The sequence below is a fragment of the Patiria miniata genome, unplaced genomic scaffold, assembly GCF_015706575.1.
Source record: "Patiria miniata isolate m_02_andy unplaced genomic scaffold, ASM1570657v1 HiC_scaffold_3, whole genome shotgun sequence".
NCBI classification, from domain to species: Eukaryota; Metazoa; Echinodermata; class Asteroidea; order Valvatida; family Asterinidae; genus Patiria; species Patiria miniata.
This window is the reverse complement of record NW_024037069.1, coordinates 429485-446129: the sequence shown is the minus strand read 5'-3', so window position 1 is coordinate 446129 and position 16645 is coordinate 429485. Positions and strand designations below refer to the sequence as shown.

Genomic DNA, 16645 nt, shown 5'->3' with positions numbered 1-16645 from the left:
CCCGCGCCCTCCCCTCCGCCCCACCCCCGTCAGCAAACAGCCATGCTCTTGCATACTCCACTGTTGGCAGTTTCTATTGGCAACAGTTTCTAACCCTAGTTCGGAACGCCCGATTCATTTTAATCATTTACAATAATTGTACTGGCTCGTGGTACACGGGTTCGAATCCTGACGGGGACCATGATCCTTGTGCTCTTGAGCAAGGCTCTTTACCATTATTGCTTCGTCCTTCGGATGGGACGTAAAGCTGTAGGTCCCGTGTGTTGTGTAATGTACGTTCAAGAACCCAGTAACACCTGTCGCTAAGAGAAGGGGTTTGCCGCGCCGCAGCACCTTGTAAACCCTTTATATAAAGTTGTTACATAATGGGTCTCATTTGTCTCATAAATTTCATTTCCGTTTATTTAAAAATAGACATTATTGACATCGCCTTGAGTTCCTAATTGTTTGTAGATACGTGCGCTACATTAGACTCCGGTATTAAAGCGGATAAAATAGGATCCGGAAGATGTTCTTTTTTGACACTGTTTTGAAGGGATTCTTTTATTACGGCAATTGCTTCAGGATAAGTTAAAGAGCACTTAAATCACCCCAAAGCCATTGAATTTTTCACAAATTTACCATCTTGATAATAATAAGTAATAAATAAAACAAGGTGTAACTTGATGAGAGTCCTTTATTTTATGAGTTTTTTGGAAGTTGGGCTACCCTTATTATATGTCAGGTGACGTCACATTCCGACCTCCCTTATTGCGGGTGCAGACCTACAAATCGACTCCCAGACCTCAGTGATAATTACGCGTACTTCCACAAATTATTTCAAATACTCACAACTCTCCAATGTGTTTCAAATACCCATCAAATTATAGCATATTTCATCACTTTTCATTTTCTGTTCACTTTTTTTGGGGTTAACCTGTGACTTTTGACAGAAAATTCTATCCAAAGATGATCACCCTTAAAAGCAGTACTGGAGCCCATCGCCATGTTGCAAAAGGACGCCTACGCCCCATTGCAAAATAGAGCCATTTTAGGGCGTAATTTCATCCAGAAATACGAGTTTGCAGTCCTCTGCACGGCTACCACCTTTTTTTTTTTTTTTACAAAAATGCTTTATCACCGGAGAATTTGAGGGTATACAAATCGTTATTTGGCCTGCAATCCTGGGCCTATTCACAGATCTGCACCCTTTACGGTAAGTTACAGGAAAAAACTCCGGTGACGGCGTGTATCGGATGTATATGGTGGAGGTAGGGGTTGAAGCCAACCCCGCAACCCTGCAACCCCCCCCCCCTCCTGCCCCCAGCCCATATCTTGACAGGTAAACCCCCACCGGTTGATACGTTTAATAACGCCTGTCGTGGTCAGTCTGCAATTGTCACACGAACCCAAATGCAAACAGTCAGTCTACGTGATTGGTCGCTTATTGTGGATCATCAGTGTAAAACACTGTAGCATCTCAACTATGGATTTGCCTTGTGTATTGTTCTGTAATTGCTCATATATCACGCTGTACAGTTTGAACAACATGGTATGAAACATGAATAAGCAAGAGTCTGTGACCTAAGAGTTTCAAATGTTTATTGTTTGGCTGTTACGGAATCCAAATATCACTATGTGGGTTAAACATTAACGGATCTGATCTAGCCAAATATTATTATCGACCCTTGTTCAATTTCATATCATCTTCAACTGTTTCCAAGTCCCGATAAACATCATAAGATATTAGATGATAGGCCTACCACCGAAACTGCAGACACGGTTATGTAGTTTATAAGTAGGCGTACTAGATTGTCCCAACCTCTTCAGTTTGTTTTCCCATTCTCTTTACCGACCGACGTTTGCAACCATTTCCATTTTCTGGCCTTTTCCTTCTATTCCTGTGACTCAACTGCCGCCAGCATGGAGCCGCGATAAACAGCACCAGCTAGCGGCAGATTCTGCTCTTCGTTCTTTAACCACCGCCCAAACAGGGCGCAGGGAAGGGCTAATCTCCTTCACAAAGATTTGCGAAGGAAGCTTGACAGGCGCGCACAGCATTGTTGGGAGCTCACTGCCTCAACCATGCACGTATTTTGTGCACAGGTGTCAATTCTTTCCAATGAGGGCTGGAAGAAATCACGTGATACATCCAGAAGAAATTAACCCTTCCCAGCGCCCTTTTTGGGCGGTGGGTACGAGCGAAATTCCGCCCAGTACCGTCCCCCTATAGTGTCAAATATTAAACAACATGTTGCTTAATATCATTATGTTTGTTAAACATTAATGGAACTCTATTTTTTTTATGTATACGAATAGACTGTTGTCCATCTCTTCAACCATAAGTGGGGTCCCTGTATTATTAAGTTCGAACAATGTAAACAATAAGCCTATGGAAACGTACTTTCAAAACTACAGAAAACCGGCTTTTCAGTTTGTATCAGTACTGCACTTGCTTCGTCATTTTTCAGTTTTTACATCCACCTCCTAAGCTGTCTGACAGACATTGGCAACTTTTCTCACTTTTGGTCTTATTTTTCTTCGCGGTCCCGGAGAGCAAGAACAAAAAAAGTGTAAGTAGATGTTTGATGAAGTTGATCTAGTTATTCAAAATACATTGACATGGAAATACTAAATACGAGAATATGTTTGGGGGAAGTAAAATATTATCTCATTATGAACAATGTATACCTGGGATCCAGGTTTCACTGTGTATCCTTCTATGGCGGCACGATTTTTGTGTTGAAAACTCTGTGCACTATGTAGATTAAACACATCATTTCGGTATCGACTTTTTCTCTTCTGAAATTAAGATTTTATTCAGTATCTGTTTTAGTAAAGTTGTGTAGCTGGCTTCGTATTTTAAAGAAAACTGACTATGCGCGCTACCGAGTTGAATATTTTGTACTGATGTTCACCTATGTTGCGCAGGTATGACAATGTGTTGGAAATCGTACCACATTACACAAAAACCCTGAGACCTCACTGTATTTGACTCATGCTACTTAAACTTATATTGTTACAAAGTTGTTCTAGATTTTACAAGACATTATTTTTAGTGAAAATTCACAATGCAAGAAGATGTTTTTGAATAGTGAACAATTATCTGATGTGTACAACACTCCTAGCCCTAAACGACTTAGAATCAAGTTGTGTTGTCTGTATAAAACGCTTGGCAATATTGTAGACTGAAACTAGATATCCTATACCGATTCGTTTTTGCTAAAATTCAGAAATTTCACAGGTGGTAAATTGGGCGATATTTTCCCATATTATTAAATTAACTCTTATTTTTGTTTCAAAATTCGGCTTGCTGGTTTATCTTTTATTTTTAAGAAAAAGTGATCGTGCGCGTGTAGGTCTATATTGAGTTGAATTCTCATACTGATCTTTTCCTGTGTTCAGTAGGTATTAAAAAAAATTGTATTTTAATCGAATCGCATTTTAACTGCAAATATACCCCTTCTCTAAAAACCTGGACACGAACCCTAAGGAACCCTACACTGCAACCTCTCTGTCTTCCACCCACGCTACTTCCACCCTGACTTGTTAGATATCGCATTTAAATTATATCTTTCAGAAGACGATGGCCTGGTGTGTTTTCCTTTTGTGTCTCGGAGCTTGCATCAGTATCTCCCGATCATCTACCTGTCATGCGCAGTGCGATTACGACCACGTGACTGCGAGGGCCGACTGCTCCTCCCGTAATCTGAGCTGTATGCCCGTCAACTACCCAGACTCCCTCGTCATGGATCTCAGTCACAAAAACATATCGGTGCTGGAACCAGACGACTTCAGCGGGACGTTCACGAGGTTGGTTGAGCTGTACCTTGACTACAACAACATATCTGATGTGACGTCACTGCTGGACGCAACCGGGTTGAGAAGCCTGCAGAAACTCTCGTTGGAACACAACGTCATTTCGGCATTGCAGACTTCATGTAGCCTCAACTCCCTGATCAATATCTCCCTTGACTATAACTCACTGGGAAATAGTTTTTACTTCCCAAACTGCAGAATTTTGGACTATTTTTCGGCAAACTTTAACCCTTTAATTGATTTTCGTATTCCGCCAAAGTTACCCTCTACTATAAGCTTGCAATTTACTGAAATATTGTATATCAGTTTAAATCACAATGATGTCAGCACATTTTTATTGGATAACAATAAGATGTATTATTTTTCTTTTACTGGTGACACGCTTGACTTAGTGTCCCTTAGTCATAATAAGCTGAGTACATGTACTTTGACAGTTTCATTCCTGTTTGATTTCAATATCGCAAGCAATGGATTGAGAGATTTCCAATCAGTTGATGTACATCTAAGCGGAGACAAAGATATAAAGAAACTGGACATAAGCAACAACTCGTTTGATTCCCTGATACAACCAGATTGGGCAGAAGGTCTTCAGATCTTATACGCTGATTACAACATACTGGCCAACCTGTCCTCCACAACCCTACAAGGATTCATCAACCTGACGGAGCTCCATCTAGCAAATAATCGACTCTTGTTCATCTCAATGACGGCTTTGAGTAATCTCACTAAGTTGCAGTCTCTGTATTTTGATGGCAACGCCCTGACGTCATTGTTGGGTGGAATATTTCTCAACAAACCTGACCTAGTAGAGCTTTCCATCACAAACAACCAACTCTCCGAGTTACATCCGGATTCCTTCCTCGGTCTGGACTCGCTTGAACGTCTGTATCTCGCTGGGAATCGACTGGTTTACGCCCACTCGGAGTTGTTCCGGCAGATGCCTGGCCTTACTACGATGGACTTCTCTAAAAACGAACTTGAAGTATTTGATATGACAAATTATGACCTTCTCGGCAACTTACAGAACCTCCTGCTTGCTCACAATCTAATCAATAATATTAGCTTGATACTCGGCCATTGTGATTATTTAGTAGAACTGGACTTGAGTTTTGATCAAATCCAAGAGGTTCCTGGTGATTCTCTTACTGGAAGAAACAAAGCGTTATCCAGACTTGAGCTTGAAGGCAACCCGCTTCAGTGTGACTGCCGGTTGACGGGTCTACGTAACTGGCTTCGCAACAATCCCCCGTCTGTTCTCCCTCGATGTCAAGGTCCACCGCAGAACTCAGGAGCAGTGGTTACAGACTTGGACTTCCATGATTTCGTCTGCGATCCTCCTAAGGCCAAGACAAACGTGAACCATCTCAACGTGATAGTCGGTCAGACAGCAATTCTGTCATGCACGGCGACTGGTATACCCATATCCATCATAACTTGGCTGGATCCCTGCGGAACGGTGATACGATACAAATGGCAAGGGAGATTTATCATTTCAAGATAAACAGGTTTGAACACGACTTTGCACATCATTTCAGTGGAGCTATCTGATCAAGGAATTTACACGTGTTTGGCCCAAAATATCCTGGGTGAAATGGACAGAGCTGTGGTCAATCTCACTGTTACCAAAGACCAGATATCAACAATAATGCCCAAAGTAGGTCCTTCTTTGGCCGTTGTTGTTCTCCCCACCATGTTTATCACCATTGTGATCATGCTCATTGTCTTTGTCTTGGTCATTTGTCTTCGACGGCGCTACAATAAGAGACACCACACTAGCTCGGCATTTTCTGGGCCCGAGCTCGCGGTAACCTTTCACCAAGGAGGGGCATCCAATTCCAACGGAGTCTACATCAATGAAGTCGATGATGGGGAATGTTCAACTGCAATACAAAGAGCAGGGAGTAGTGACGGGTATCAGAATACCATACGGACGGACGAGCCTCCAAAAGTCGACCAAGAGCTCACCCCGGAGAACAAGGATGACTTTTATGAAACTGTTGCAGCAGCTGTAGGAAGCAATCAGTCATAAGTGTGTTCCCCAAAAGATACCAAAACTCGAGTTGTGTTCCTGTCAAAGTAAAACTCCAAATGTCGGATCCAACTTTGACAATGTTTAAGTTGAGTTCAAAGGGTATGCGATGAAAACTACAGCTGCCGGCTGCCCTCCCGACTCTTCCAGGTGTGTACTGCCGGATGATTGCTAAGGGAGGTTAGGTCCAAGACCAATACGTTACTAATTGACGCATGCGCATCATGGTAATGGACTATATACTTGGTTGAAGAAAAGGTTTTCGGAACCACCGACGCGGACACAGCCCCTTAGTTTTCATATGCGTGCACTTACTTAATGTGTCGTTATACATGTGCTACATTTTTAAAACTATTTTTTAAATAATTAATTATTTAAATATCCTAGTTTCTTTCTTCATGATCTGGACACTTTTTTAAAATTAAATAAACAAGCTTACAAAGAGGGATTTTTGTGACATTTTTATTAATAATTGCGACAGGGCACTGGAACAAGAACGATTCAACTACCGTCATGATAGTATTATTACCTACGTGGCTCAAACACTGAAAGAGCTTAATCAATCCACTACCTTGGCGGCCTTCGCAGACATCGATGGTCATTCTACCAACGGTGGGGCAGTACCTCATGATATCCTTACAACTACCCAGAGACCAGACTTAGTTATTAGATGTTTTGTTCAAAGGTACGGATAAGGGGAACACTATAGGAACCTTAGTAACGACGGACTTCTCCAAGGCGTTCGATTGTGTCGACCATACTCTAGCTATTCAAAGACTCTACGAGCTTGGTGTCAGAAATGAAATCTTACCTTGGATTGCTAATTGTCCCACTGATCGACGTCAGAGAGTAAAATACCATTCTGCCTTGTCTGAGTGGAAAAACCTCTCATATGGCGTGCCTCAGGGCACCAAATTTGGTCCCATCATTTGTTGGGCTGTTATCAATAATGCTTCTGAAGGGTCTTTGACTAAAAGCTTTATGTAGACGATCTGACATTTGCAGAGGTCCGTCATGCTAATGAATCTAGCCAGATTCAATTTGATCTTGACGGCCTGGATGCGTGGAAGAAGGACAGCCACCTCAGGTTCAATCCTACCAAATGCAAAGTTATGCAAGTTTGCTTCAAAAAGATCCTCCAACGCCACCTTGTCTTAAAATTGGTGGAATTGAGCTTGGGGTGGTGTCCGAGACTAGGCTTTTGGGCCTGATAGTCCAATCTAATCTTGGCTGGCAATCTCAGGTTATGATATGGTCTCAAAAATTAGTAGTAGGTTATACATGCTTGGCCGCCTGAAACAGTTTGGTTTGCCTATCGACGTCTTGGTCTCTGTGTATACTTGTTATGTCCGTACAGTTTGTGAGTATGCAGCCCCAGTTTGGCATGGTAAGATCAGCAATAATCAGACATATCAACTTGAACGCATTCAAAAGCGTGCAGGTCGTATTATTCTTGGAGCTGACTATGAGTCATACTCAATGGCTTGTGATCGGTTAGGCCTCCAAACTCTGGAAGACAGACGACTCCATCTCTTCTCCCAATTTGCTAGTTAATGTACAAAATCAGTCAGATATGCAGAATGGTTTCCTCCCAACAAATGTACCCACAATATGACTCTGAGACAATCCAACATTTACCAGATCCACATCACAAAACAAATAGGTATGGCAATAGTGCGATTCCCTCTCTGACAAAACTCCTGAACCAGAATTCCTAAGCAGCAATAATAACAATAATAATTTTATGTCCCCTTTTGTATGTTTTTTGAATAATATTTACACTGTAGATATTTATAGTTCTGTAATTCTTATTTATTTTAAATTCAAATTTTTCTTGTATAATCTTCTTGTTTAATCTTCTAGTGTTTTTTTTATTCCCTTGTAATAACCATGCAATTCAGCGTCCAGCTGCGAATTGGTCTAATAAAATATGAATGAATGAATGAATGATTTTATTGTAGACAGAGTTAAAAATCAGTGACTATAGGTGAGCTGACTGTGCCATTTGAGACAAATATCTCCAATGCCAAAAAACGAAAATTGGAAAAAATATGCTCCACTTGTAGCTGATATATTGAGGAGAGGGGGTACGACTGTAAACTAATCTGCTTTGAAGTAAGCTCCCGTGGACTGATAACTAAAGACAATAAAAACTGCATTGGTGCTTTGCTAAAAGCTTTCAATAGATCGACCAAAACTGCAGCTCATTTTAAACACATATCCAAAATAGCCACTTTAGCCTCTTATGCCATCTTCAACTCCAGGAAATGATAATAATAATAATTGTGCTTATATCAACGATCTTAAAGCGCTTTACAATTATTACCCCGTTCATCAGGCCATGGGACCACGCGGCAGCCGATAATCAGCGCTCAATCGGTCCTCGACCCTCACAGGTACCCATTTATACTCCTGGGTGGAGAGAGGCAATTGTAGTAAAGTGTCTTGCCCAAGGGCACAAACACCATGTTCCTGGCAGGGTTCGAACCCACGCACCTTCGTACATGAGTCAAACACCGTAACCACTGGATCATGGCGTTCTACAGGAAAGAACCAACTTGGCAAAAACCGGCCTTTATCATGCAAATCCTTTAAAGTGTGTTTGACGTCTGAATATGCAGAATTGTTCTTATGGCCGAACAATAATTCTTTTATCCCATGTTCTTACCATTATTAACTGTTTTAAAACCGTTTTATTTCACTGTTTCTCATTATTCTTGTTTTGTCCTTATCTAGTCTTAAATGTATTGTATTGTCAGCCTTGTAATGTTCTGTTCAACAGACAGTATTAACCTAGGCCTGAGTGTTGTTTCAACCTTTGTTTTAATAAAGTTTAAATTTAATATATTGTATAATGCCAACTGTATCGTTTGTATTAGCCGCATATATCGTCTCGTCCACAGATCAAACTCGCCACTAGTACGCCCAGAGGTGAAATTTCGTTAATTTAATTACTTATTCGCCTGTAAATTGGAATTCAATTAAAAATGTTTCCCTTGTGGTCATCGAATTTATCAAGAATTCTAATTTTTATGCTGACCATGGGAAACTCCTGTGGATTTTCACTAATTGAATACAATGGGATAAACACCATGGGACACCATTGGAACACCATGTGAGAATCGCTCCAATAACGGGGGTTGTTATTGCAAATTTTTGAATTTTTCTGTTGATAAGTGGAGTCAAATGAAGCATACAGTATTTTTTTGTATTGGAAAATGTGACATACAAAGAACCTTGGATAATATTGATTCATTTGTTATGATGGTTGGAAACATTTATGAGAAAATAATTTGGGTACACTGTGATAATATAGTACAACTTGACAAGTGGTATGGGAGCAATAATGTGGACATTGGTCATAGAGTGCATAAGCCCCTCCTAATACGTGGAGTAACCCCCATCGGAGTTCCATGATGTGCTTTACCTATTCGGTGAATAGCACAAAACACACAGGGTTAAAATGTATTAACAAAATAATTGTTATTGAAAAATACCATGGAGCAATTTGGACTCTTTTCAGAAATGATAGGAAACTATACATGGGAATAAAACCATATAAAATTTCCCATGGGAATAAGCCAATGGGAAAACTCCCATAGGAAAAATCCCATGCTACATGGTGTTTCCAATTCACCATGCAATTCCCATGGGGTCCCAAATTTTCCATGGGAACTACATGGGAGATTTCTGTAAGAGTGATGTGTGACAGACACAGTTCAATCCGTAAGAAATATCTGTACGATGTGCTCTATTGGTTTGACTCCTTAATTGATAACGCCAGCAGGCATGGTTATTGGCCTCCCGACTGTACTTTGTTATGTTTATTTAGGTTGGAAAACCATAGCTGGCAATATTCAGTGGCGTATTTAGGAAGGAGGGGCTGCAACGAAGAACGCCATCTATTCTCCAATATTGTCTTTTTTTTATACAGCGCCTCCAATAGTCAGATGGCGTCCATGCAGCCCTTCCATCACGGATAGTCTGCTTGCCTCCCCCCCCCCCCCCTTCAGCAAAATCCTGCATATGCCACTGACAATTATCTAACCCTAGTTCACAACGTCCCATCGATTAATAATTTACAATAATTGTACTGACTCATTAGGGATCCTTCTTGCTTTATAGAGGCGTCCTTATAGAAATTACAGAGAAAAATCTACATCAATTTGGCTAATAACATACACACCTCTTGCTGGTTCTTTACCTTGGTTGGCCAAACACGGTCACGTGGGGTTCATTAATATAGGATAGTGTATGAAATTTGCGTCAGCGAAAAATAGACGTGCGTCAAGACATCGCTTGCGAAATGTCCGGAATATAGTGCCCGATCGGGCACTTTACTCAAAATGTTCGACTGGTTACAGCGCCCTCTCAAAAACTCAATTCAAAAACGGAATCTAGGAAAACTGAAGGCGTTCCTCTAATTGTTGAATTGCTTATTGATTTAATTGTTCAATTTTTCTTTTCAGTTCAAAAGTTCCTTTTTTTGTATTTTATATTTTGGACTGCTTAATATTCATAAAGCCATTCATTGCACCTTCGCGCGTGCTATTCACATTTTTTTTTTCAGGCCTATACGTTTATACGTGTACATGTGAATGCAAATCATGAAATCTGGCAAAAGTCCTCATTTTTCATCCGGCGATTTGGACCAAACATTAGAGGTCTCCTGCACTTGTTTCACTTGAAAATGAAGCGTATACTTTCCTCTATCTACTAAGCCTTGCCATTACTTTCAGCCTTTTTTAAGAATCAAATGTACACCTAAAAACTATCGGCCTTCGCTATAAAATATGATTTTGTTTGACAGGCCGTAACAGCACTTTATGTTTGTCAAAAGCAGGTTTTTTTTGGTATCAGAATAAAGCACACGATTTCAACCTTTTATCTAGCCATCTGGGCCAAACAGTGCATGTGTCCAGGTACTTTTCGTGTTTTTCTGTAGTCTCGAATACATCTCGTAAAATCTCGCGTACGCTTTTTGGCCATGCGTGCGTGACTTCGGGACAAAAAAACTGAGGTCAAACAGGGCTGTGTGCGTGACACGGCCACTGACTGTGCCCCTCCCCCGTGACTTTTGTGCAGTGAAAACAGGACCTGAAACCTGTTGCACATACACTATTGTTACTATAATGCGGAACTATTATTGCAGTACTTTATTGCAGAATCACTGATTTGCGACGATGAATACAATATCTGTCCTTGTGGAAAACATCCTGACTATTCACGTATTTTCTCAGAAATTAGAATATCAATTGAAGGGGAAGTCCCTTGAGCGCCCCAGTATCTTTGTGTGTACGGAGGCTATAAAATGCCACAATGTATACAAAATGTAGCGGTATTAAAAGTGCAAACGTACTTTATACAAGCTAGCCTGGACTACCCTCTCGGTATATGCTTTTTTAAGCGGAATACACGATTCATTAAATTATTGTACGACGTTGACAGTTTTATAATGCGCCTACTGAACAAAAATGTATGGTTCAAGTTAACAATGATTAACCATTTTTGAAATCACGGTTAAACATGGTGTACAGATTGTCCTCAAAACGAACGTACCAAGTAATCAGAAACTATATGCGCTGAATTCATGCGTGGAAGTAGGTTACAGAAGAAACGCTGTGATATCTTATAAAAGTTCAACCTGATCGCCAGGCTGGCTGTTGGGTGCGAGTATGCCTAGGCCTACATGTAACTGCCATTTATAATTACTGCGGAAATATTGACATTTGGCAAGTTCGGTCAAAACTTCATTCGGTCAGTGCCACATGCTATATATCCACAGGTAGTCCCTACATTACTATAAATACATGAGCCTCACTGCACGAAGAGTGAGCAGCAAATCCTGCGACGTCTGCAATGTATGATTAAACTTAATAACTGGTGGCCTTTATGGAGTCCCATCGTTAACAAGTTCACTGGGCACTAACAAAAGATCCGATATTAGCACAAAACGGGCAGGAAATCGATTGCGTAGGTTGGAAAAAGGACACTTGCCCCACCTCAGTTTATTGCCGCCTTTAATCAGACAACAGTTTTGCCTCACTCCTCAGAATTCGAGTACCTTCATCTTCAGTTTTAGGTCACAGAGAACCAGCAAAGCTTAATGTAAGTAGATGTTCCTTCTCTTATTTAAACTTAAGGGAGGATACATTGTTATCGTAATATAGTTCCGTTGACAAGCAATATACCTCTTGGTGCATAATAGACACTATTTTTTTTTTATCTACGTACAATGATGTGAATTTCAGATATCTTCCCTTGGTGGCCTGATTTTGGGTATGCAAAAAACGACATAATTCGCTGATTGTAGCCTACAAAGTATTTTTTTCTATTGTGGCTCGGTTTAATATTTAACCGTAGACGAAGACAGTGGTATTGAATAAATTAAAGCTGATTATTTCGTTATAATGATCTCCTCAGGTACGGGATGACGACATCTTACTCAGAAAATGTCGCATGGTAAATACGTGCTTTGACAAGTTTCGTCATGATGACGTCATCACGTGTCATGTGACGTCACCATGAAGGTTTATTTTTCAATGGTGTATATCTACATAACTAGAACTAAAAGGCCAATTGGGTTCAAGTGTTGAGTGCACAATGACGTCATGACAACGTCTTCTTTTGTTTTTGCTTTGTAGAATTTTTCAGTGTGCTAAATGAAAACTTCTTTTTGTAATAAGATTGTTTTTGTTCTTGGAAACATGCATTTAGTTGAAAAACGTGTGACGTAATCATGAAGTCATCAAACATCGTAAAAATAGCATGTAAAAATAGGATTACAACATCCTTAAAATGCTATGTTGACACATCCTTTTTTAAATTGTCGTAGGGTGTCGACCTCCTACCCAATCGGGATCGTCATCTCGTGATAAATTGTCTCAGAATGTTGACATCGTACATTAAGGTTGTCGTCATTCAGTTAAAGTTACCTCACAATGTCGACATCTTTCGTGTATATGGTGTAATCCCGTGATGAATTATGCCAGGATCTCAAGATCTTGCATGGCACTTCCAGAGCTCCATACTGAGCAGACATACTAACTCTTATGCCAATCATGCTGTTTGTAATGCTAGTATGTGTCTGATAGAAGGCCTCGCTATGTCTGCAGTGACATAGTCCATGGGGTTTTGTACATCCGAGGGTCGTATACGCCGAGAGTGCCATGTTCAACCGAGGCTGAGCAAAACAAATGGACTTTATCACACAGACACCTATTGTTCTTTTGTTATACCGTGGTATTTTAACGAGCTTCAAAACGTAACAATATGGTTTAAAAGGTCATTTTTTTTAAGACTGAACTTTTCTGTATGGATCCTCTTATGCATGTTAATTGAACAGTTCAAAACGTGGACAAGGCATCAGAATTTCAAAACTAGATTCGCAACCCAAAAATCGTGGTGGAGAGTATTGGAGAATTATGCAAGCAAGAAAAGGCTGGTCTTAGAGCGCACGCACAAGGACGCCATGGAATGGACTAAGCCTAGCCCATAGACCAGATGCATGCAAAGACTTTCAGTGAATAGCCATTCTGAATAAATTGAATAAAGTTTCGTCCGCTCTTGAACAAACATCACAAGGCTTAATATTCCATCTAAGACGTGGTCATTCAGTTACATTACTGGTAATCACAATCAACACAACTTTTCGAATGAACAAAAATCTCGATTGAATGAAAGCTACCCGAGCCAAAAAATTCTGTCCGTAAACTCATGCAGGTCATCTACACAGATCTTTTGTATGAGCTTAATGTGTTATCAACTTGTTTTTTATTGATTTCAGATAACGATGGCCATGTTCATTTTCCTTTTATGTATCGGAGCTTTCATCAGAATGTCCGAATCATCTACCTGTCATGCGCAGTGTGATTACGACCACGTGACTGCAAGGGCCGACTGCTCCTCCCGTAATCTGACATGTATCCCCGTCAACTACCCAGACTCCCTCATCATGGATCTCAGCCACAACGCCATATCGATGCTGGAACCAGGCGGCTTCAACGGGACATTTACGAGGTTGGTTGAGCTGTACCTTGACAACAACGCCATATCTGATGTGACGTCACTGCTGCAGTCAACCGGGTTGGGGAGCCTGAAGAAACTATCGATGGACCATAACATCGTTAATGACTTGCCCTATTCTTGTTCGCTTAGTGCCCTCGAAGAGATGTCACTGGACTACAACTCACTCAGTGACTTACGCAGGATTCCCTCTTGTAACAGTATAAAGAGATTTTCAGCTAATTCAAATGAAATACAAAGTGTTCATTTGCCAAGATATGTCCGTATCTTCCCTTCATTTATCAGCTTGCGGTTCAACAGGATAGGGGAATTTTTTTGGTACCTACGTCGTCGAGGTATGATTACCCCTAATGTGACCTTTTTACTAGATCACAATGAAATCACGAATGTTGAAATAAGGATTGATGACTATTTCCCCATGGGACTAGGCCTACTTTCTCTTAGTCATAACGGACTGCAACACATTAAGACCCCACTTCCCACTAAGTTCATCATTGCCAGCAATGGGTTACGTGAATTCAGTGGATTTAATTTCTTTCAGCGTGAGGAAACATTACTAGAGGAGCTAGACATAAGGAACAACTCGTTTGATTCCTTGATACAACCAGAATGGGCAGAAGGTCTTCAGATCTTATACGCTGATGATAACATACTGGCCAACCTGTCCTCTACAACCCTACAAGGATTCGGCAGCCTGACGGAGCTCCATCTAGCAAATAATCGACTCATGTTCATTTCATCAACGGCTCTGAGTCAACTCACTAAGCTACGGTCTCTGTATCTCGATGGCAACGCCCTGACGTCATTGTTTGGTGAAATATTCCTCAAGCAAGGAGAACTAGTGGAGCTTTCAATCGCAAACAACCAACTCCACCAGTTATATCCGGATTACTTCCTCGGTCTGAACTCACTGGAACGTCTGTATCTCGCTGGCAATCGACTGGTTTACGTCCAACCAGAGATGTTCCGGCAGATGCCTGGCCTTACAACGATGGATTTCTCTAAAAACGAACTTGAAGTCTTTGATATCACAAATTGTAGCCTTCTCAAAAACGTAACGAACCTCCTGCTGGCTCACAATTCCATTCATGCCGCCAGCTACATACTTGGCCATTGCAATAACTTAATAGTCCTGGACTTGAGTTTCAACCAGATCAAAATGGTTCCAGGTGACTCTCTTACTGAGGGAAACAGAGCGCTATCGAAACTTGAGCTGGAAGGCAACCCGCTTTATTGTGACTGCCGGTTGAAGGGTCTGCGTGACTGGCTTCGCAACAATCCCCCGTCTGTTCTCCCTCGATGTCATGGTCCATCGCAATACTCTGAAGCAGTGGTTACAGATTTGGACAAACAATATTTCATCTGTGATCCTCCAAAGGCCGTGACTGACGTGAACCCCCTCAATGTGATAGTCGGTCAGACAGCGATTTTATCATGCACGGCGACTGGTATACCCATCTCCTTCATAACATGGCTGGATCCCAACGGCACGGTGATACCAGATGAATCGCAAGGCCGATTTATCATTTCAATAAAGATGAATTTGCACATCATTTCAGTGAAGCTATCTGATCAAGGAATGTACGCGTGTTTGGTCCAAAATATCCTGGGTGAAATGGACAGAGCTGTGGTCAATCTCACTGTTACCGAAGACCAGATACCACCATTAATGACCAAAGTAGGTCCTTCTTTGGCTGCTGTTGTTCTCCCCACCATGTTTATCACCATCGTTTTTATGCTCCTTGTCTTCGTCTTGGTTATTTGCCTTCGACGGCGGTACAAGAAGAGACACCACCAGACTAGCTCTGCAACTCCTGGACCGCAGAATTCTGAGCTTGCCGTAACTTTCCAACAAGGAAAGGCATCCAACTCAGACGGAGTCTACGTCAATGAAGTCGCTGATCAGGAGGGCTCAACTGCAATACAAAGAGCAGGCAGCAACGATGAATATCAGGATACCATACGGACGGACGAGCCTCCACAAGTCTACCAAGAGCTGAGAATGGAGAACAAAGATGACTTTTATGAACCCGTGGCTAGCTCCAGGAGGTAATCAGTCATTAAAGTGTGTCCCCCAATAACAAGAGCGAAACTGATCTATTTAAGTGGAAAGTCGCTATTAGCAGCTAATAGGGAACTAGTATGTCAACTTCCAATACCTCGGGGAGCTAATATCGACTATTCAACCTCAAACCATGTCATATTTGAATACTGACAAATGTGCTCAAATGGTTTGACTCCTTTATTGATAACGCCATTACTTTCCGTTACTGTACTTCTTTTTTTTACTGTTAGTTTTCTGTCGCTGTAAGTTTTAGTTTTAAGCGGAAATGCAAATTATTATCTACTCTAGTTAAGCAGTGCGACGTTGAGGGACGCCCTTATTTTTATATCATGTTAAAACTTGAAATCCGAACTTTTTCCTTGGTAACTATCGGTTTGATTTTCAAAAGGGTTCTGAAATGATTCGTGTTCAAATTAAGGCATGTAGAAAACAAACTCATCCTATTTCGAGAAAAATCAATCATGCGCATTTTTTCTAATGTGGAAATGGTTCATCATGTTCACGATGTAACGATCTCGTTGCCTTTTACTTTCTGTGTTTCCTTTTCTTTTCGATCCACGTAGACTACACCTAAAATGAATTCACGACATTGTTCTTATTCTCAAGTTCAATTTTGAAATTCACGTGCAAGTATGTACCTAGTCAAAAAGCGCGCGCAAAGTGTGACTCAAATTTTCGTCTGATGTACTGCATCATCGATTTTCCTTAAAATCGGTTCTGTTTGTTTT

General features: G+C 41.0%; 1 protein-coding gene and 1 pseudogene across 1 annotated transcript; both read left to right on the top strand.

Annotated features, from left to right (window-relative positions):
- The first annotated feature begins 3565 nt into the window (after positions 1 to 3565).
- Positions 3566 to 5827, top strand: LOC119737899 (annotated as a pseudogene).
- Positions 5828 to 11641: 5814 nt separating this feature from the next.
- LOC119737011 (insulin-like growth factor-binding protein complex acid labile subunit) lies at positions 11642 to 15957 on the top strand. Its single transcript, XM_038211071.1, has 2 exons — positions 11642 to 11935; positions 13614 to 15957. Exon 2 carries the CDS (start codon positions 13620 to 13622, stop codon positions 15903 to 15905), a length of 2286 nt encoding a protein of 761 aa, XP_038066999.1. The 5' UTR covers positions 11642 to 11935; positions 13614 to 13619; the 3' UTR covers positions 15906 to 15957.
- Positions 15958 to 16645: the final 688 nt, after the last annotated feature.

What these genes read in the sequence shown, in the direction of transcription:
- LOC119737011 (XM_038211071.1), top strand. Translation starts at nt 13,620, where the DNA reads ATGGCCATGTTCATTTTCCTTTTATGTATCGGAGCTTTCATCAGAATG.